The 21,587-nt window shown below is 41.3% G+C and overlaps 1 protein-coding gene across 2 annotated transcripts in view; it reads left to right on the top strand.

Moving 5' to 3' along the window:
• Positions 1-21,587, top strand: part of ECPAS (Ecm29 proteasome adaptor and scaffold) — a 66,623-nt gene that overhangs the window by 6,717 nt on the left and 38,319 nt on the right. For both annotated transcript variants that reach the window (XM_074932552.1, XM_074932551.1), the window contains exons 2-15: positions 2,695-2,825; positions 9,402-9,518; positions 11,128-11,246; positions 12,454-12,606; positions 14,712-14,880; positions 15,401-15,540; positions 17,099-17,180; positions 17,439-17,558; positions 17,734-17,819; positions 18,086-18,164; positions 19,264-19,313; positions 19,859-19,925; positions 20,030-20,152; positions 21,283-21,386. In XM_074932552.1, the coding sequence (XP_074788653.1) occupies positions 2,695-2,825; positions 9,402-9,518; positions 11,128-11,246; positions 12,454-12,606; positions 14,712-14,880; positions 15,401-15,540; positions 17,099-17,180; positions 17,439-17,558; positions 17,734-17,819; positions 18,086-18,164; positions 19,264-19,313; positions 19,859-19,925; positions 20,030-20,152; positions 21,283-21,386 (1,540 nt within the window). The remainder of the gene's footprint in view (positions 1-2,694; positions 2,826-9,401; positions 9,519-11,127; positions 11,247-12,453; positions 12,607-14,711; positions 14,881-15,400; positions 15,541-17,098; positions 17,181-17,438; positions 17,559-17,733; positions 17,820-18,085; positions 18,165-19,263; positions 19,314-19,858; positions 19,926-20,029; positions 20,153-21,282; positions 21,387-21,587) is intronic.

Raw genomic sequence — 21,587 nt, 5'->3', positions numbered from 1 at the left:
GCAGCAGAGATATGGGAAAGGTAATAAACGTATCTCACAGGCCGCATAAACACGGGGATAGCTTCTTTTTTCTCCTGTTCTCTAGTATTGTTACAATCCTGGTTGCTGCTTGTAACAACAGAGTAATGAAGGAAGCTGGAAATGGGGCAACTAGGTACATTGCTGCGCTTCCTGTGGGCAGGTGCAGAATGGTTTCTGTGCCTTTTGGAAGGTGTGTGTAGTCCAGTGACTGCAAAAATGTTGCTTTAGAAATAACTTCACTCATGTTTCCTTACACTTGAGTCTGATCTGTTGCCATGTAAAGGAACGTGTTGGTGGGGAGGTTCCTCAGTCAGCTTGCTTGAGGATGATGGGTCTGCAGCGATCTCCTGGAGTTCCAGGTCTGAGGGTATAGATTGGGTAATTCCATTCATTGTTTGAGTTATGTCAGCTGCTTGGCATGTCCTAAGCAGTCCCCTAGTGCTGGCAGGATCGTGAGACACCGTGGAGGTCCTGGAGCAGGGGAAGAGTATGACACAAAAAGGAAAAGAGAGAAAAAAGTTGTTAGGATTTAGAAAAAAAATTGGAATATGAGATAGATGTGAAGTTATTGACTAGCTGACAGCCTGATTGTTTGGTGAAATCTGTCTGAAACAAGAGGTCGACTCACAAGTCAGTTTGCATTGTAGGTGCTGCAGAGTTTTGGCTTGTAATTTTCCTGACAGTAAAATTTCATAGTTCTCTGTCTTTTAAGCTGCCTATCATATTTGCTCAGCTGAAAATAAAATGTTGGCAGTGATATATTTACATTTAATCTGCAGCTGGCAGAGGAGGAAGGATGCTCTGAGGACTTCTAGTGCAGGGTTAGCACATTTTTAAAAAATAGGACAGTAAAGGCTTCTGCAGCTACATCATGATGGTTTGTTAGCGGGAGCTGTATTTGCATTTGAACATGGTTTTTGTTCACTTCAGTTCCAAGCATATCCGTTCACCTCGGTCTTTACCTCTGATGTGTACCTGTGCGTTTTTCTTTTTTGCCTTGTCCCTTGCAGCCAGCTCAGTGATCCTCTTCTGCTGAAGGAGGGTTCTCCTTGGTTTCCCTCTAATCTCAGCTTGCAACAGGTCACTTTAGATTAGTCTTTGGGGGCATGATTACTTCCTTGTAGAATGTCTTAAGACCTGTAGTCCCTTCAGAAGCTCTGGGTCTCCTTGCTACCTGTGAATCTGGCCTGCAGTGCTGCAGTGTGAAGAGATTCCCGATCCTGTGCACAAGGACCCTTCTCAGTCCAGCTGTCAGGAATGCTGCTGTGCCAGGGAGGTTTTGCTTTGCTTCTGGCTTAGTTGTTGGGGTAGCTGCATGCTGGTGCTTAAAAGAGGGAGTCTTTCATTCTTTTTGTAAATGCAGATTGTCCTCAGCCCTTGTGTTTTAGCTGCTGAGAGATGATTTTGGTCTCATCAGTTTCCTTGAAATGATCTTCTGCTCAATGAGAACACAGATGTTACTGATTCCCCCCTACCCACGGCCCTATTCTCTTATCTTGTAGGAGCTGCAACTTCTACCTCTTTGCAGATGTTAAAAACCATTTTTTTGTGTTCTTTCCTGGGTTTGAGGAGACCTACTGGCTAGAGAAAGGTGGATTTGTTACAACACTCGAGCAGCTTCATAGACTGATAACGGAAGCTTTGTGTTTTAAATTACAGCAAGACGTCCTGTGTTTCATGATTGCGATCTTACTGATGATAATGCTGTCCTTTGAAAAAAAGATCAACAAATTTTAACAAAGCAGTAAGCAGTTCAGTCAACATTTGTACAGCTTTGTAAAGATTTTCTGGAAGACCTAAGTGGCTTAACAGAAAGTCATGGGTAGAACAGGTTAGCCTGTGTCAAGATGTCCTTTGAATATTCCCTTGAGTATCAAATTTACCCTGGGACAATAGTCTCAAGCTTTCAAAGAACTTATTTTTCACTTTGCAGCCTGTTTCTTATGCTTTCAGGTGTGCAGCCTGTTTATTTGTATGCAACTGCTATGGTGTGACTGGCCCCAAGCTTGTAAGTTGTGCTTTGCCCAGACTCTTTCTTTTCTGCAATGCTAACTGTAATTGGTCTTAGGTTCTGTTGTACGGCTTGATGTTCTGTTTGCACAATGTCTACAACAATGGATTCCCTGTGCATGACCAGAACTCTGGGTTTTACCAGAATAATAACAAGAATTGGCCAGATCTTTTTGCTCTCTGATTAACTAGTGGAGATACAGAACATCATGGTCAGAATGCAGATCGCAGAAAGCATATTTTCTGAAGTTAGCATCCTCACAGCTGCACACCTTTGCTGTCAAAGCAGAAAGGGCAGGGAATGACTTGGAGATTCTAACCTTCCGTTTCACCTTTGAAGATGTTCTAGCCTCTATTTGAAACACAGCATGAAGTAAAGGAAATCTTAATTGCTTCTTTGATAGGAGTGGTCTCCATGTAGTTGTAGAGCTAGTACTGGGAGTAATCAGTCTGGTTTGTGACATCAGCAGTTTGTTCAGTTGGTGTTAAAAATACAAGATGGATCTGTGATGAGTGCTGTTGAGATGTAAGAAATGCTCCGCACAATTCTTGAACAAGCACACTAGGGGCTGTTCAGAAAAAGTTGTTTTCTTGCTGCAGCAATTTTGAGTTTCAACCGGTTTATCTCTTTTCTTCTTTTTTTTTTTTTTAACTTAACTGTAGATCAACTTGAACGTGTGTTTTTGCGTCTTGGCCATGCAGAAACAGATGAGCAGTTACAGAACATTATTTCTAAATTCCTACCCCCTGTTCTCCTCAAGCTGTCCAGCACACAGGAAGGAGTTCGTAAAAAGGTAAGAGTGCAATTTACCATAATGGTATGTTGTCCTAATCAGGGAGAATGAAATGTACCATGATTTACTATACATGGATATACTGTGGAGAAATTTACGCTTTGAGGAAAATTTGTCCTGAGCCTGGGTTTATTACAACTGTTAGGGCTTGAAGAAGACGGTCATTGATTGTATCAGAAAGGGCTTTTGCAGATGATTGGTGGCTGCATTTGTTGCTGCTTGAGGCCAGTTAGCCTTAGATCAAGACTTACTGCCGTAGAGGCAGTTGCCATGGCTTCCAGGTTAGGGCTGTTGTGCATCCACCTGACTTGTGGCACACATGGAGCAAGCTTGCTTCTATGTGCAAAAGACAGTGAAGACATACTCATTGATGTAGTTCACTTGCCTGATAACAGGAATAGGAGCAAGTACCAAACAATTTTGAAGATGGAATTTGATATCTATCTGAAGGAATTCAGTTCCCTGGTATACAAGGCAGCTTTATCACAGAACACATTCAGGTGAATATGAAATTCCATCTCCAAAACTGTTCCTTGCCTGGTTACAGGTGTAGGGGCAAGGACTAAGCATTTTGGAGGTAGAATTTGATATGTACCTGGGGAATTCAGTTCCCTATATTAGGTTATAGGATAAAAGCTCATCTGCACACCTGCAAAGGAGCACAGAGACACAATAGCAAGTGCAGAAACCTGTGTAACCTCCCAGTGCAGCTACTCCCATCTGTCACAAGAGCCATCAGCACATCAGAAGCCCATCTCTACAAGCCCAGGGGGACACAGAGTCAACATGTCAGGTGGGAACCCAAGTTAAGGACTGAGAGGAAGGGACACCATCTCCAGGTCCATCCCAGGGCTGGATGGGCTAAGAGACCCTTAGCCCCACTGTCCAGGCATGTAACCCATCAAGATGAGTCAATGCCAGAACACCTTTTGGACTGATAGGGTGCTACTTAGGGGCAGTGGACACAGTGGAATGCAGGGAAAGACCATTCTGGGATTGCACAAGCCTTTTAATGGCATGTTTAGTGCCTTAGGAACCAAAGACATGGAAAAGGATGTATCTAGGTGATTTGGGAAGGAGTGAGTGTGGGTCTCGAGGGGTGAAGCCCACTTGTGAATATGTGCCTCTCCTGGCTGGACCTGCTGGCATGGAGCTGTGGCAGCCTCCCCTCTGCTGGGCTGCTGGGCCCAGCCCTAGTTTGCTGACACCATGTACTGGTCATTCCTCCTATTCATGTGGCCAGGCAAGGACTAAACAGTGTTGATGATAGAATTTAATATGAACATGAAGGGATGTAGTGGTGTAGCTGCTTTCTGTAGCAGAAGGCTGAACTCTTGTTTACTTGCAGGTTTTTTTTCCCACACCTATGTTCTTGTACAATTCTTGCGCAGTAGTAGTTGTGGGATTGCATGAGGGTGTGCTGGGTTTGTGTGTGTGTGGCAGGGCTTTTGGTAGCAGGGAAGGGGGTTACAGCAGTGACCCCTGTGAGAAGCTTCTTGAAGCTCCCCTGGATCCAAGTCTGACCCACCTCTGGCCAAGGCCCAGCCAATCAGTGATGGTGGCTGTGCCTCTGTGATAACCTATTTAAGAAGGGAAACCTTGGAGGAGGAGTTGGAGGTGCGAGCAGGAGTTGTGAGGAGGACATCTATGTGAACACCAAAGAGGAGAACACCTATGTGAACGTGTGGAAGAAAAGAGGAGGAAGCGGGGGAAGTGTGCCAGAGCAGAGACGTCCCCATCCCTTATCCTCTGCTGAGAGGGCAGGGCTGCCTGCCTGCCATCATGGAGGTCCACGGTGGAGCAGACACCCAACCTGCAGCCCGTGAAGAACCCCATGCTGGAGCAGGTGGCTGTGCCCGAAGAAGGCCAGGTCTTTTGAGGGAAGAAACCCTCATTGTTGTAGTTTGATATGCAGAAGACTCCAACACACAGGGGTGACCCATGCTGGAACACCTCAGTAAGAGTTGTAGCCCATGGGAAGAACTTGCGTTGGAGAAAGTTTGTGGAGGACTGTCTTCTGTGAGAGGCACCCCATGCTGGAGCAGGAGAAGAGTGTGAGGAGTCCTTCCTCTGAGGAGGAAGGAGTGGCAGGACTGACCGCACCCCCCAACCCTATTCCACGCCCCCTGTGCTGCTGGGTAGAGGGGAGGTAGAGAAATCAAGAGTGAAACTGAGCCCAGGAAGAAGGGAGGGGTGGGGGGAAGGTGTTTTTAAGATGTGGTAATGCTTTTCACTGTCCTACTCTGTTAAGTGGTGTTGTTAGTGTTTGAATTAAATTGATGTTCTTTTTCTTCCCCTAAGGAGTCTGTGACCAGAATGGGTGCACCACCACTCTCTACCCTTCCCTCAATTCCCGAGCCTTTTGCTTTATTTTCTCCTTCCCATTCTTGAGGGGGAGTGGGTGAGTGAGCAGCTGTGTGGTGTTCAGTTGCCCTCTGGGCTCAAACCATGACAGAAGCAATCGCTGAACCTATTGTTAGGGGCAGAAGAGATCTGACCTGCCCTGGGTTCTGGCAGAGGAACACCTGCTTGTGTTTCCTGTTTTGCCAGGGTGTGACCATAAGAGGCAAATAGGGCAGCAACAGCTGAGTATGAGATTTGAGCAGCTGGATCAGAAAGCAAGGGATGAATTCTTGTGCCTGCAGCTGTTGATCAGAAGGAGCTGACTGGTGGTAGAGGTTGGACCAGAACCTTTCTGAACAGAGTGTAGTCTTGGAGGGTGTTGGTGGAGGAAAAGAAGCTCTTATAATCCCCTCCTTGTCTTGTAGAAATAGGGAAATTATCATGCCTTCAAGTGGCTTTATGGGTAGATTTTGGAACCTGCAAGCAACTAGAACAGATTTTTCTAAAAGTTCTGCACAAAACCGGAGAAGATGTGGATGCCCAGAGGGGCTGTGGCTGCCCCCTCCCTGGAAGGGTTTAAGGCCAGGTTGGATGGGGCTTTGAGTAACCTGATCTAGTGGAAGGTGTCCCTGCCCATGGCAGGGGGATTGGAACTAGATGATCTTAGAGGGCCCTTCTAACCCAAACCACTTTGTGATTCTAGAACATGGTCCTGGCAGTGATTAAATGAAGTGGATCAATAGATGTGAAGCTGTTCTGCTGTGCGGAAGGACAGATACTCCAGCTCAGATGGAGGGTTCTTCTGAATACCTGCTTATCATGTGCACTTGAAGCTGTGAAGACAGGCATCAACTACCTAGTGAAATTTCTTTAGGGTGTTCTTATATGATAATTTTTCCATGAACTGAAATATGTTGTCTCTATTTTTGGGAGTGTTATGAGATTCAGGAAAGGGGAAGGACTACTCCTTTGAAAACTAAATTTTAAGAGGCCTCTCAAAATCACACACCATTCTTATTGTAGTTCTTGTGTTAGAATGAATAATGAAATGAAACTTGTTTCTTCTGCTTTCTATGTGTTTAAACTATTGATTTTTATCTGTACAAGATGATGATAATATTATAAGCAATTATAGCACTTCCCTGTACTTCTTGGTATTTGTCAAATTCATCGCAATCAAGGAAATTACCCTGAATTCTGCTTTTGCGTTATCAGTGAAGGGAAATTGACTCTCGGACAGAGGGGAGGGAGAGGAAGACTGTCAGGTTTTAACTAATAAACATCAGTGAAAATTTGCTCTGGAGTGTATAACCTGCATGTAAATCTGTTCAGCATCCACATGCCCTTTTCTGTTACATCAGAACTCAGCTTTTCAATCTTCTACCTTACTTTGCCATTACCGTTCTGGGAAAATGTCTTAAGAAGCCTGATGCATTTTCAAATGCTAACAACTCTTAAACACAAATACCTAGCTTTCCAGTGCTAATTTTGCCTGGTGGGCAGCAAAGAATGTGTCTATTGTTCAGCTCAAGCCTCAAAATCATGTTAAGGCGATGTAAGTAAAAGAAAAGCATATGCTTTTTTTTACATGAGCACTCAGATGATTGGAAAGCTTATCAAATAAAGTAGATGAAATAGAATGGAAAGAGGTGGACAAGCTCTTTATTCACCCAGTGAGTGACTATAGGCAACAACAAAACTCTGTTACCCCAGGTCACGTCTGTCTCCTGCAGGTACTGTAGTGGTTAACACCCCCCCCATCACCACCAACAAAAAGTCTCCATAGTTAATTGTGGGTTGAAAACTTACACCATTTTAATTGAATTGAGGTGTAGCTTTTGATAGAATAGGTGTATGAGCAAAAAAGAACATCTGTTTCTTGCCAGTGTGCTGCTGAAGTGTAGAACAGTACAGTTGTTCAAGGACTTCCTTTCACCCAACTTCAGAAGCACAGTGTAATTCATTCAGTACACCAGGTGGGTTGACTACACTCGATAATTTGACTCCCCAGACTAACTTTCTCCTCAAGCTTGTAGTGCTAGAATGGAAAGGAGAAATTAAAATTCTACTTTTTCTTCCTGCTGCCTTAACATACTGCTTTGTTGGTCTTATCCCTGTCCTTAATTTTGTGACTGTCAAGTCAATATTACTGCAACATTCAGTAATCTGAACTCAGTGTCCTCATACGTTTTTGGACCTAAGGGGTAGTCTAGCTATGTTGATAAGCTTGCAATGCCTAATAGCTTCTTAATCCATTTACTCTGAATACAGTAGTCCCTCTTCAGACCATGGTTTTACAGATGAGTTAAATTCAACTCTATGATGTCTTTTGCCAAATCAGTTATCCTAGCAGTATCACACAAGGAACTAATCCAGGGTAAATTCACTCTGCTGCTTCAGATGTGCTCCAAGAAGTGTTGATGCACCATCAGCATTTGTGCCAGACTGGATACTGTATCACTTTATGCAGCCCATGTGAAGCCAGCAAAAAACATAAGAAGCAGTCCTACTCTGAAGTGCAGACATTGGTTCAGGTTAGATGAGTACTGCTGGTTGAGGTCCTTAGTGCACTGATTTGATATTAGCAGGACATGAGCTAAACTTTCACGCATACCCAGATCCAGCCACATCTTTTTTCAGTGTCCACCATGGATAATTTGAACAGGTTCCTCAAACTGTTACAGTCATAGGTTTCTCTTCCTTCACAAAAAAATGTGTGCAGACATTTTTTTTCCTCTCTAAAATAATAGGAATTTGTGACTGCTATTGCAATAATTTTGCAGCAGCAAAATCTGATAGCTGTCAGCATTACTTAGTTTGTCAGCTTATCTCTGGACTCATGCTTGTGGTCAGCTATGCAAATTTCTTGGGATTATATCTGGACATTATTTGGTTTGATACCTAGTCATGGAGTGGATGCAAAGATGATGTTTTAGCTCATATGCAGCTCAGCAAGCATAGGTACTCCAGTTTCCATTACAAACTTCAGTGACAGCAATTTAGCTGCTTTTTCAGCATACTATGACCAAGGTAATGAGCCATCAAAAACACAGAACAGAATGCCCACCGTGTCTTTTTGACAAGAACTGATTGAAGTCAACATGTATCAAGGGCTGGCTCTGTCTGATTTTACTGGAGCTGAACTGATTCCGTTTAATGTCACATATTTTTGCACCACCTTGCTTGACAATCTGGTAAGGTTTGTAAGCAAGATGCAGATGTTCAGTGTACTTTTTCAGAACCTATTTTTTTAGAGTGGAGATTGTCTGTAGTTTTTCAAGTTCCTTCATTCATTTACAGTATCTCATGTAGTGGATTTACACTTTGCTGATGCTATGCTAAGAAGCTGCTTCATGGGACTGTAGAATCATGGGCTAATTCAGCTTGGAGGGGCCCTCCGAAGGTCTCCAGAGAAACCTCTTGTTTAACACGGTCCATTATAAGCTCAGACCATGATGCTGAAGGTTTTATTGAGATGGGTCTTGAAATACCTCCGAGGATAGAGACTGCACAAACCCTCTGGACCCCTGGCTCACTCCTTGAGAGTCCTCATCATGAGAAAGTACTACTCTGCACTTCTCTTGTTTCAGTGCACTCTGGCCCCTGCTCAGCTTGCTGTCCAACAAGCCATCCCCTCAGAGATGCTGCCTGGCCCCACTGGCGTTGCTGCTGGGGCTCTGCCTGCCCAGAGCAGTGCTGCACATTGCTCTTGCCTGACTTCTGTTGACTTCTGCTCTTGCCTGAAGGATTTCAGTTCTCTATCCTTCCACTCCAAACACAGTTTTCATACACTTATTTGATAACTTTATGGGTGGGGGTTTTTTTATTGTTTTTTTGTTATGTGTCAGGGAGTTACTCTATAGCCACAAGATAGAGCAGCAATGCAGATTTCAAAGCCAGGCTCAGTTTTGAGGGATAGTGACTGTGGAGAAAGAATTGGTCATCCTCAGTAAATCATTTATTCCTGACACTTCTGTTGATGGAGGTTATTGGTTGTGTCATGGTTTCAAACTTTTTATGTGTTTGTCTTAACAGTGACTTGAGACATGTCAGAGTGCGTTCAGGATAACACAATGAATGATGGCTGTCATTTTCTTAGAGATTAAATGATCGGGAAGCTCAGGCCTGATTTGTTTGTAGCAGGCCTGCCTAGTGGACTAAGGATGATGTATGGAGTCTGAAGTAGTAACATTAATGATGGTTCTTTCACGTTTTTTGTTTTCTTCCTGTCAGGTCATGGAGCTACTGGTTCATCTGAATAAGCGCATCAAAAGTCGTCCAAAAATTCAGCTTCCAGTAGAGACATTGCTAGTTCAATATCAAGATCCTTCTGCAGTGTCTTTTGTCACTGTAAGTGCCTGTTCTTCCAAGAATAGTTGCTGGTTTACTTGTAACAAGCAGAATATTCTTTAAAGCTCCTGTATTTAGCTCTGTTGGTTTTTCCAGCACATATGTTATTGTCATGAGGTTGATGTTTTAAGATTTTGTTTTTAAACTAAACTCTATATCCTGGTGTGGGTGAAACTTAGTTTCATAAAGGAGTTACATTTGATTCTCTTCAAATTACTGATAATTACTCTTGATATTTTATGAATGCATGAGTTGTCATTGCTTGTATTGTTAGAAGCACCATTTTGCAAGCAGCTACCAATCCTTATCCTGATACGTGCACGGTCAGGATCTTGAAACATCGTGCAGGATCAGAGTTTTACTTAAAGAATCGGTATTTCTCTGAACACATGACAACCCCTATTTTATGTGGTTTTAGGGCCAGGACCTTAGCTGAGCAAGAAAAGATGAAAAAACTGTAATTTTACAGATGGGGAAACTTTTCTAGGTGGTTTCATTCAATGTAGTTTAAAAAGTGAAAAGAGCTTAAAAATGTTTTTGTGAAACTGAAGATAATTATCATTTCAGCTGTGGTAGATCACTTGCAAATCACATAATGAAGAGAAGTGCTAAAATTGGAGGGAAACTTTCTGTCCTTCTCATTTGACTGTTCAGTCTTAAGTAGCATAAATGGAAAAAATAGTGTCTTACAAACTGTAAGAGAAATATTTAGACTTTAAAGAGCAGTAACACAGAAGTAATCTCAGATTATCTTCAGTCAAGTGGGATTATCCAGAGTTCACCTTTTAGAAATGACATGAGGCTTCTAGAGTGCATGTGTTCTGTAGAGCAGTAAAAGAATCATCTTGTTTGAAGACAAACTTGACATAAACTCTGCTTTTGGCTGGACATGTCAAAAATTTGTTTTCATTCATGGATCTGAGTGATACATGTTATTTTGTGCAGTGAGGCATGATAAAATTTAATAAGTGCCATCTGCAAAGAAGTATAATGCTTCCTAGTTCAATGACCTGGTTGAAAGAAGTGTTGCGCACATGACTCTTATCTGGACAGTTCTTGGCTGGATTTGGATCAACAGGATAGTAGTTAGATCACTGTTAGTATTCAGTATTGCTCTGCTGTGCTGTCCTATTACTGGGCTCTGTTTGGATTACATTTGCAGCTTTTAGTTCTGATGATTTAGAAATATATTCATGAGAAACCTTGCCTGTGCTGCTGACTTTGTATTTATTCAATATTGTTTTCTATTTTATTTCAGAAATAGGTAAAAGACGTAAAGCTTTCCTTGAAGCTGTTGCTCAGATAAAGGTGCTTTTGCTGAAATTAGCAGTGGATAAGTAAAGCTAGAGTGGGGTTTTTGGGTTGTTATTTTCTTCCTTTTAAAGTGGAGGCTCAGCAAGACCTATTCAGAAAAGATTTTCTGAGTAGGTCTTGCTGAGCATCCCCTTTAATAGCTGTCAGTCTGATGAGACTTAGAGTTAAGAAACTGGTCTTCCAAAACATGCTGCTTCCAATACCCAATTATGTAACACAACATACGAGAAGAGTTTCAAGAACAGGTATTTCTCTTGCACTGTTGCAATACTGTGTGCATTTTCTACTCCTTTAGAATTTTACCATCATTTATGTTAAGATGGGATACCCTCGTTTGCCTGTGGAAAAACAGTGTGAATTGGCTCCAACTCTTCTTACTGCAATGGAAGGGAAACCTCAACCACAGCAAGACAGGTATAGCTATTTATTCTTGGAGTAGATTCTGTTGATATTATTTTAGTAAAATAATTTGTATCAGTTGTTAAATGATTTTTTTTTTCCTTGGTGACATCCTCATTGCTTAGGATGTTCTCAGCTTGTACAATATGGATCAGCAATTCCGTAGTTTGGGTGGTACAAAGAATTCCTATAGTCTAATGCTGTAATGATATACAGGATCTGCAACAGGAGATTCCCTGTATGTTAAGAGGCTTGTGTTACAAGGGATATGCCTGCCTGTACCCCCCATCCATCTTCATCGTATTCTGGTTTCCAGCCTGGTTACAGGTTCCCAGACCTTCAGTAAATGGCCTCTGTCCAGAAACAGGAACAGCAGCAAATGTCTTGAATTGGTCACTCTAAGCTGTGAGATAACCAAAATTCCTGTTCACTTGAAACACAAAGTTGTAATTAAAAAAAAAAAAAAAAAAAAAAAAGACTGGAGGTGGAAACTGCTGTGTATTAAGAACTTCTAGAAAACTGTTAATTATGGACCTACTTTTTGTTTACATTGAGATGAGTTTCTACCATGCTGGCACTGGAAAATTACATTAAAATCTTGTCTTCATTCACTGTACATCACGCTGACAGTGTAATGATATTTTAAAAATGACCTTACTGAAAGGTCTTGCAGTAAAATCTTGCGTCTGTTCATGAGATGAGTGTGAAAATACTGGGACCATGGTTTTGCCCTGTCCAAAAAGCAAGTGCATGAGTGAAGAGAGCTTTGAGAAATCTGGCTACACTGGTGTGTAACCAGTATATTTATGTGCACTATTTGGTGAAGCTCAAGAGTGTTGATCAACTTCTGCTCTAGGCAGACTCAGATTTAAAACTTCAAATTTCTTACGGATGAGACAATCCTAGACTGTATTTTGTGACATAATTACAATACATTGAAAGTCTGGACAAAGGCAGTGACTGTATCTCTCCAGACGTGTGTGTGTGCCTGCACGCAGACATACAAGTTCTAAGTGCCAATCCTAATTTGTCTTCTGCCTTCCATTTTTAAGTACATCAGGTGGCAAATAGAGGCCACTGGATTGTCAATCAGTTTAGCTTTTGTTAAGATTTGTTTGCTCTTAAGGACCAGGTTTGTTTTTAAAGGTTTCTCTCTTGCATGTTAAGAATAAACAGGTGTGTTTTCTTTTAAATGGTTGCAGTAAATATAATTGTTTTTCAGCCTAATGCATCTTCTAATACCAACCCTTTTTCACATGAAATACCCTGCTGAACCACTGAAAGCAGCAGCTTCTCCATTTAATCTTGCTGAAAAACCAAAGACTGTACAGCTGCTTTTGGACTTTATGTTGGATGTTCTTCTTATGCCTTATGGGTAAGTGAGAGTTGATACCAGTCTTCTCTGGTATTGGTGTGTTCTTCATGTGTGAAACATTACAAACTGCACTCTGGGAAACTCATTTAAAATATGCTGCTACTTCCTAGCTCAAATGAAGCCAGTTACCTGTTTCAGTAAGATGCCAAGCGTGTTCCTAATTTCAAGAATGGGATCACCATCATCCTTATTTAACAAAACATCTTTTTTCTGCTTCATGAGGTGTTATGCTGTTCTGTCCTTGACCTCTTTTGGAATCAAACTGAAGCTATGAGACGTGAGCTATCTGTTAAATAACCAAACCTTTAAAATAGAAGCCAGATCAAAATGTGTGCTCATCTTCCTGCAGTTGTTTTAAGGCTTATTCCTCCAAGGTCATAAGCAAGTGTAGTCTCTGAAAACTTGGGCTTTCCAGAATTGAACATTTAATAACAAGATTTGTCTTTCATCTGTCTCCTGATGAAAAATGGTTTGACTGTGATGGTGTGTTGTGGTTTGAGCACTGTTTCTGACAGCAAGAGTGATTTTTACAGAGCTACTTGAATTTACTGATCACTGCTTTTTAGGAATCTTCTGATGTCTAAAATCAATACTTTCTCAAATCTATTTTCTACTAACTTTATTAGTGTCTTTATATTGCTAGGGGAGCTTTTGCATTGAAAGAATATGACAAAAATTTTAACAGCAGAATACATTTATTTTTTTCTGACAGTTCATTGATTCCCATAGGATTTTTCTGAGTACCGAAGTCCTGCTCACCCAAGTGGATTAATGTAAAGGCATGACTTTTAAAACAGTGAGCATGTGATGTTTCTCCATGCAGCTTTGCTGGAGACCATGCTCCTGTGAGATGTTTTGGGAGCTACTTCCTTAACATTTGAGTGTGTAGTCTTGCATCTTATAGATTAAAATACCTACCCTGCTTCTCTGTTCACAGCTCACACTCTTCAGTTTGCCCAGGTTTATGCTCTTATCTTCACCCCTACACTGCTGTGGCTGTAGCTTCAGCAGATTAAGTCCTTAGGCTTTCCAATGAGACTTCACTTCCTTCTGTGCTTTTGTACTTCGGCCAACCAAGCATGGCAATTTTTAAATACTCAAACCGGGAGGGTAAAGGTGAAGGTTTAATTTTCTTTCTAGAAGGTGCTCAGAGAAGGTGTCTTTAGCTAGCCTGTGGCTTTGAATGTCTGTCTCAAAAGTCTTGCTCCATGCGTTGAGGCTGCAGCTGTTTACAGCTAACTTATGCCTCGTAGAACTTGCTCTGTCATTGCCCAGTTGTGAATTAGCCTTGCCAGTCTGCATGCAGTAAAACAATCAGCCTAACTGTAGGGCTTAAAGCTCATATTCGAGTTCCAATGTTTAAAGTTTTAAGTAATGAGACTTGGGATGAATGTTGATCCTTGTTGCCCCTGTGCTGAATGCAGATTATGGCTGGCTGGAGCAAAATAATTCTTGTGGGTCTCTGCACTACAGTTGTGATGCCCACTTCCAAGGATATAGGGAGAAGTGGAATGGCTTTTGTGGGAGTATGGAGGTATACACAGGGCAGCTAGACCTGCCAGTCTCCAGAAAGACCAAGATCTGCAAACTTCACCTTCATGCATTTTTGCTTTCCTTCCCTGCCCAGCACTAAAACTGCCATTTTCCAAGACATTATCTTATTTATTTTTTATATCAAGGACTTGTTTCCTGCCACTTCATCGTGTTGCGTATGCTTCATTATTTCCTTTGTTAGGTTTGCATTTTTCGTAGAAATCATACAAATGTTAAAAGCTTTTGGTACAAATGTCCTGAATGTAGTACCCTTTGAGTATTCACTTTTAATACTAAAGAGATCATTCTTTCTTGTTTTTAACCTGAGATAACTGTTTTCAGAAATGTCAGTGGACCCTTCACTTTCCTGAGGTTTGTATTCAGTTATGATTGGCATACCTGGTAGCTGAGTCTCAACTGAGCAAAATTGTCTTATGTCACAGTCATGGGATTAATTAAAGAAGAATACGTGAAGATGAACAGGTTATGTTTATTCCTCTGTTCCAACATCTAATTCACCTGGCAGTGTGGGTTGTTAAAGCCTCTAATGAAAATCCTTTTCCACCTTTTAGGTTTGTATTGAATGAATCTCAGAGTCGACAAAACATGCCCACAGCCCAGGGCTCTTCATCCAGTAGTGTGGGAGGTCCTGGAATTCCTCAGCCGCCTCCAGGGATGAGCTTTTATGCAGCCAAAAGGATAATTGGAGATAGCCCGTGGACACCAGAGCTGCTGGAACAGGTACTTGTAGCTGCGAGGCTGGTCCACTGTGAATTGGGAGTGGTAGCAAGGACAGCTACAAACAGAGGAACAAGGGCTGGAGGGAAAAAACATAATTCTGACCAAGTCTTTAGTTGCCCTGAGGGAGTTTGAGGGACTTGACATGATGGCTTAAGGAACTTGCAAGGGTGAGATGGGGTGGGAGGTACCAGCAGTTGTCAGAGCTGGTTAGGAAGCAACCACAAGTGTAGACTACTCTTTTCCTTCTGAAGATAGTAAGGTTGCAAAACTCTTATGTTGTTGAAGAATCCCCTTGTAGCAGAAAAGTAGCAGAATATCCCTAATTGTAATGCTGATACTTTGCCACGGGTGGCTGCTTTGACAGGAGGCAAGAGGAAGGTGCTGCTAAAGAGATGGAGAGCATGTGAACTTCTCCATGGCGAGCAGAAGCCATCATTGCAGACAGATGAAGTGCTACAGTTATTGTAACATAAGTTTTCTTGTCAATAACACTGCCTCTGCTTTCCCCTCTGTTGAACAGTGTAAGTTGGGGATAGTGAAGTTCATTGAAGCTGAGCAAGTGCCAGAACTTGAAGCTGTTATACACCTGGTTGTAGCCTCCAGTGATACAAGACACAGTGTTGCCACTGCAGCAGACCTTGAACTAAAGAGCAAACAAAGGTACAAGTTTGAATGTTTGGAAAAGATGGCACTAGTGTTCCTAACAAAGCTAGCAGCGATTAATGTGGTGTTGCAGAGAGACTGTGCTCTGAAAGGAGGAAGGCTGCAGTCCCCTGCATACCTGCAAAGCTTCCATGTATTCACACAGGGCTGGGAATGGTGTGGATCACAGTATTGCAGCTGGGAACACCACTTGGGTCCGGAGCTGACCGTTTAGGTTTAGCTCTCCGTTTTCAATCATCTTTGGTATTGCTTCTGAGCCATTTTCTTACTCCTTCATTTCCAAATTGCCCTCTGTGAATTATCAATAGGCAATAAGGCCATGGTCAATAAGTAAGTGATTTGCAGCTTGTCAACTTAGCTATATTGTCTTTCCCATAAAAGTATACTCTCATTTAATTTATTAAGCAAATAAATGAGACTGTAATTGTGAAGTGGGGGAGTTTGGCAGCCACTGTTTCCTGCATTATTAAAGCTTTTGCTCTACTTCACCTTTCATCACCTGAAGACAATGTTTCTGTCTTAACCCATGGAGAGGTGAGAGTAATTGCTGTTGGTACTATTCGCTGAGTCACTGACTGTGAGAGGTTTGTGGCTCATGTAGGAAATTTGGAGGGATAGAGGCCTGCTTTTTAAATGTGTAGATGGGTTCTGTATTACTAGAAGTTCAGGACTATTTAACTTGGAGTCGAATATGGAATGTGTGGGAGTCGAATGCCTCAGCTCTTTACCAAGGAGAAACCTTCTCCATTCAAGTCTATTCATGTGCCTCAATTGTAGCAGGGGAGATGATTGTAGTAAGTGACAACAGCCTGGTTAAGGAAGGCAGTCTCTCCTTTGCTGCTTGTGTGATCTTCCCCTTTGTGTTGGTATTCTTTGCTTTCAGAGGAAATACATGTGTGGACAAAATGCATGTTAATATGCGATGTTAAGTGTCTTTTATGAGAAATATAGGTTAGTTTACAGCTCACTTGTTTGTAAGTCAGTTGCTTTATTGAAAGAGATGGTTCTCTCTCCACATTTTTCAAGCATGCATGCTTAAGTTTTGTATTTCTGTGGAGTGTGTTTTGGGTATGTGTGTGTGTTCCAAACAGTCTCATCAACTGCTAGCATTAGATGGTTATTGTGGGCAGACAGGTTTGTGTGAGACCAAGATGAAATAGTCCTTGAATTAAAAATTACCCTTTTCTCTATTGAAATGTCGAAGCACCAAGTTTGAAGGATGTGGAGAAATTTGTTAACAGATGACCATTCTGTATTCAATCGATAGACTGCCGTGGTTTATGTTTTGTTTCCGGGGGAGAGAAGGGATTGGGTAGGTTTTTTACAAATTATTTGGAATTGTAGTGTCAGAATTTATAGGTGAAATTTGTAATCACGTCACGTTCTTTGTGATTATTCATTATGTGGATGTTGGAGGAGTGGTTAGAATTCAAACTAGATCTATTAAAACTGAGAAAAATATGAATATGATGTGAAATGCTGTAAAACACATTTTAAAAATTAATCAAAGGTCAGAATCATAACATGTTGGTGTTCAATGTGTTTTTTTATTTAGTTTAATTGACTGGAACAATCCTTCTATCATCAACAAAATGTATAAAGTGTATCTTGGGGATATACCACTGAAAACCAAGGAGGTAAGATTTGCCTTCAGAATTGCATACCTGCTTAGTTTCTGAAGCCTTCATTTCAGTTTCCTTATTTTATTTGGAAGACATATATATTTATTAAATCTAGCACTGCCTTTGATCTCTGCTTGTACTGAACATATTTGTTATTCAGTATGTTTTTCTCTGTCCCAGTGTGTTCTGGTTTGCAGTAGAAGGTAATTTAGCTAACTTAAAAGTACTGCTGTCCGAAGATGCACTATATTATTTCAACTCTGTTTCTGGCAGGGGTCTGTTCTGAAGCCAGAAATGAAACGAGAGTCAGTCAGCACCCGTGTTAAATTAAAGATAGTTCCTCATCTTCTGCGATCCAGGCAAGCTGCAGAAACGTTCCCAGCTAACATTCAGGTAATGCTTGTGTTCCAAAGCTGCTCTTCCTAATGAGCTTGATAACATAGCTCCTCCAGTACTTAGAGGAGGGAAGCAGTGTTACTGATTATAGTGTTTAAAGCAGAAGGGGAATTAGAAAACCTTTGAAACTGAAGCCAGGCACCCTGATCTGCTCTTTATTCCTTTTGGCCAGGTGGTTTATGATGGACTCTTTGGTGCAAACACAAATGCAAAACTGAGAAGTCTGTCCTTGCAGTTTGTGCATCATATTTGTATCATGTAAGTAATTCAGAGCGAGCACAATGTTTTTTAGCTATCTGCCTAGAAGCCACTCTGTTTACTAAATATATAACTGAACTAAGGGCAAAGAAAGAGTACTAAACCAGGGTTTTTTCCTTAATCCTGAAATCTGTGTGTGAGTGTGCTTGCACACATTAAGCTGTGACTTCTCAGTTTAACAAAGTTGAGAAAAAGTGATAGTGATAGAAGATACTTTTAAGGAATGCAAAAGATAATATTTTCTTTGTTGATGTCTCTAATTGCAGTTGTCCAGAAAGTAAAATAAAGCCATTAGGCCCAATGCTTTTAAATGGACTTACAAAGCTGATCAATGAATACAAAGAGGTAAGATGAAAGGTTCTTTGCTGTAGAGCTATAATTCTTCATATGAATACATGCAAAAGATGAATACCTTTATGATGGAAACCGATAAATCCCTTTTTTGTGGTTGCCTGAGATGGCTATTGAAGGATATTTTTAAAGAAATTTTGTTGGAGGAGAAGCAAATACTTCAAAAGACTATACAGGAAGAGTATTTTATTTGTTTACCAGCTATGGATAGGTGCTTGGATACTCTTTACAAATTCTCAGGAAATAATAAAAATCTAAAGAGTGAGGCCAGAGTAGCATCTAGCTGCTGTTACCCATTACTCTGGAGCACACAGGGGCCTCAGGTCCAGACATATACCCCGTTGTGATAAGCAGGTGTATACACCTGCTTGTAATACCTTCCATCCTGTGTGCCTAGGGATGGTATTGCTAGGGGAAGGGTGTTGCAAACAGAACTGCAAATGCCAGTCTGGCCTGAAGAGGTCTTTCCAGTGCCATTTCAGGATACAAATTCCCCATGATATTCCTACATGTATCTTAAAAGGGCTGATGTTGCAGAGCACCTCTTCTGCAGCTTTGATTCTCTTGCTTGCTCATTTGAACTGTTGGATGTGACCTTCTGGCCCGAGTCAGTGTTTGAACTCATGAGCCTCCCCTGCCATTGCAAAGGGCGTGAAAAAGGAGTGTTCAGGAGGAAGTAAGCCAGCGTGCTGCATTGGTCATATGCAGTATCCATTGTGCAAACAGCTCCTTTGTGTAAAGCTGCTGTTTAGGGCCAGTGGGTTTCTGTCCTTTTGGTACTGTTTCATGTACTTGCTGAATATCCTTGGCTGTCCCTCTTGAAATAAAATGTTATTAGCTGAGACCAGAAGGGAGATTTGCATTTTCTCTCCATTTGTAATTTTCTGTTTCTTGTGGTGAAGCATGCTCCCTCTGTTCCTATGTAATCCTTTTATTCTTGGGTATGATTATTTTATGTTCCAGGATTCCTTGTCCACAAAAGCCTGTTTGAGCACTTTGGAGACAGGATTTAAAGTAAATGTTTAATCATAAAATACAGGCCTTTGTGTATTTCTGATTTTGCTGAATTTTATTTATTGTTTTATCATTCAAGGATTCAAAATTGCTGTCAATGGCATATTCAGCGGTTGGAAAGCTCTCCAGGTAACTGAAGCACCATTTAAGCAATGGGACTTTAATAATTTTTCCAGAGTAATCCGTTAATTTATCAGCAGCAAGCTTTATGCCACCTGCCAGTTTTGCACTTGAGTGTACAGTGCAGAGAAAAGCATTCTTCTTGTGACATCTTCAGAGGTGTAAAAAGAAATATGATAGCTTCTCTAGCAGTGATTAATGGCAGCTCATGAATTATGCACAGAATTTAAGAAATGGTTCCACTTTCTGGATTGCCAGAGACATAAATTTAAGGAATGTACAGCAAAGACCAGAGGGCATGAAGCTGGGCAAGTGTTACTTTCAGTGGTATGCTGGTGATCTAAGTGATTGTCCATAGATTATCTCACTTTCCAAACTGTGTTCAAGGGGAATGTGCTGCTCCATGGTGGAAATGGGTAAGATAGAGCAAACTTTCTGTGCTGGCTCTGTTTTTTCTGACAGCTAAAATGTGGGATGAAGGGAAGACCAATGAAATGTGGAGCATTTCAATTTAAAAAAGCAAAAACTTCATGAATTAAAATATCTTGTTTCAGCCGAATGCCTCAGCTCTTTACCAAGGATATAGCACTGGTACAGCAGTTTTTTGAAGCTTTATGCAAGGTGGGTACTGACAGGGCTTTGGGAAATCTTTAATATTTTGTGCTGGTTTTGCTTAATTCTTGTCCCTGCACACTGTAAAGTGAAGACTCATTTTTGTACCGCAGGAAGATGCTGATACTAGGCTTGCCATTCAGGAGGCCTTGTCTATGATGGTTGGAGCATACAGTAACTTGGAAGGAGCCCAGCGTACCCTGATGGAAGCTCTTGTAGCTTCTTATTTAATAAAGGTATTTTCAATCGAGTCAAAATTAAATCCCTTAAAAAAAGAACTGTTCATTGTTTTTCTGTTCTGTGACACTTCCTGTTTGTACTTTTGGAACAGGTCTGTCTGCCTTTTCTTACTGAATGTATTGGCCTGTCTGGGAGAAGAGGGGGTGTGTATGCTCAGATGAAGTATTTTTAATATGGTACAGTGACTGCAAAAAGGGTGACTGCAGTTTTCTATTTGTTTTGCAAAGAAAGCAAGCTGTTGCCATTGCGCTGTATGTTTCTCATAGTTTCCTCCTACAAAAACTCTGAGAAGTAGATGCTTCAAGGCCAGTGCCTTATGAAAGAGGAGTTTGGTAGGAAGGATCATTTGCTGCTAAGTGGGGTTTTCAGTGTGCTGTGTGATTTCTAACATAAGGCACCTGGGAACCTTCCCAGGAACTCAGCCTTGATACACTAATCTGGAGGAAACCACACTTCACTGACTCTCTACTATGTTGTTTGTGTTCAGAATTCCTCAGAGGTCTGGGTTTTCAGAAGGAGTGTATTTTCTTACTCTGTGTTTGCATGGGTACTCAGGATGACTGTGGAGGTATATGTGTTTCTAGTGATTGCACTAGTAACTGTGTAGGAGACTATTTTCATGCTGATGACTCTTTTGCCTGGGTGCTCAAGCAATCTAGGACTCTAGGCCATAGAATCTGGAGGTTATCTGAACCTAGCAGAGAGAATGACCACCCTAAGCTAGTGTTTCTTTTCCACCTCTGGCTAGGTGGCTCCTAAGCGTGGCTCTGTTTTTGTGTGTATAGATCATGTATGTCATTCTTCATTTCAAAACTGCCTGGATGAGCCAGTTGAGATGTCTAAGAGTTAGCGATAAATAACCGTGATTTATGATTCCCCAAATTGTGGATTTATTGAATTAAACGTTTCATTCTCCACTTGTGTATATATAAGAAGCTAGTTTTTCTTTTCCCTGTCTCTGGCCATATGAAGAGTTAGCAAGAACAGTGTCTCAGAATGTCTAAACTCTGAGTCATGTTGGTACCAGAGGACAAAACAGATGACTGATGATGTACAAATGGTGAGTACAGGTCATTAGTGTGTTCATTTAAAATTCAGCCATATGTTTGTGTCTCTTCTCTTTAAGCCTGAAGTTCAGGTACGTCAAGTGGCTGTGAAATTTGCTAGCACAGTATTCCCTCCAGATCATATCCCTTCCAGATACTTACTCCTGTTAGCTGCAGGAGACCCGTAAGTTGTTTTCCTTTTTAAGTTATTTTCATATATATATATATATATATACACACACACACAAATATATATATTTGCATCCAGTGTATATTTGGATGAAATACAAATGCATATATATGTGTGTATGTGTGTACGTACATAAAAACTCACTCACTGAACATCAAGTATGGTAATCTGGAAATTAACCTTTACATAGAGGCA

The sequence above is a fragment of the Athene noctua genome, chromosome Z (assembly GCF_965140245.1).
Source record: "Athene noctua chromosome Z, bAthNoc1.hap1.1, whole genome shotgun sequence".
NCBI classification, from domain to species: Eukaryota; Metazoa; Chordata; class Aves; order Strigiformes; family Strigidae; genus Athene; species Athene noctua.
The sequence above is the reverse complement of the archived record's forward strand: the minus strand, read 5'-3'. Positions and strand labels throughout refer to the sequence as shown.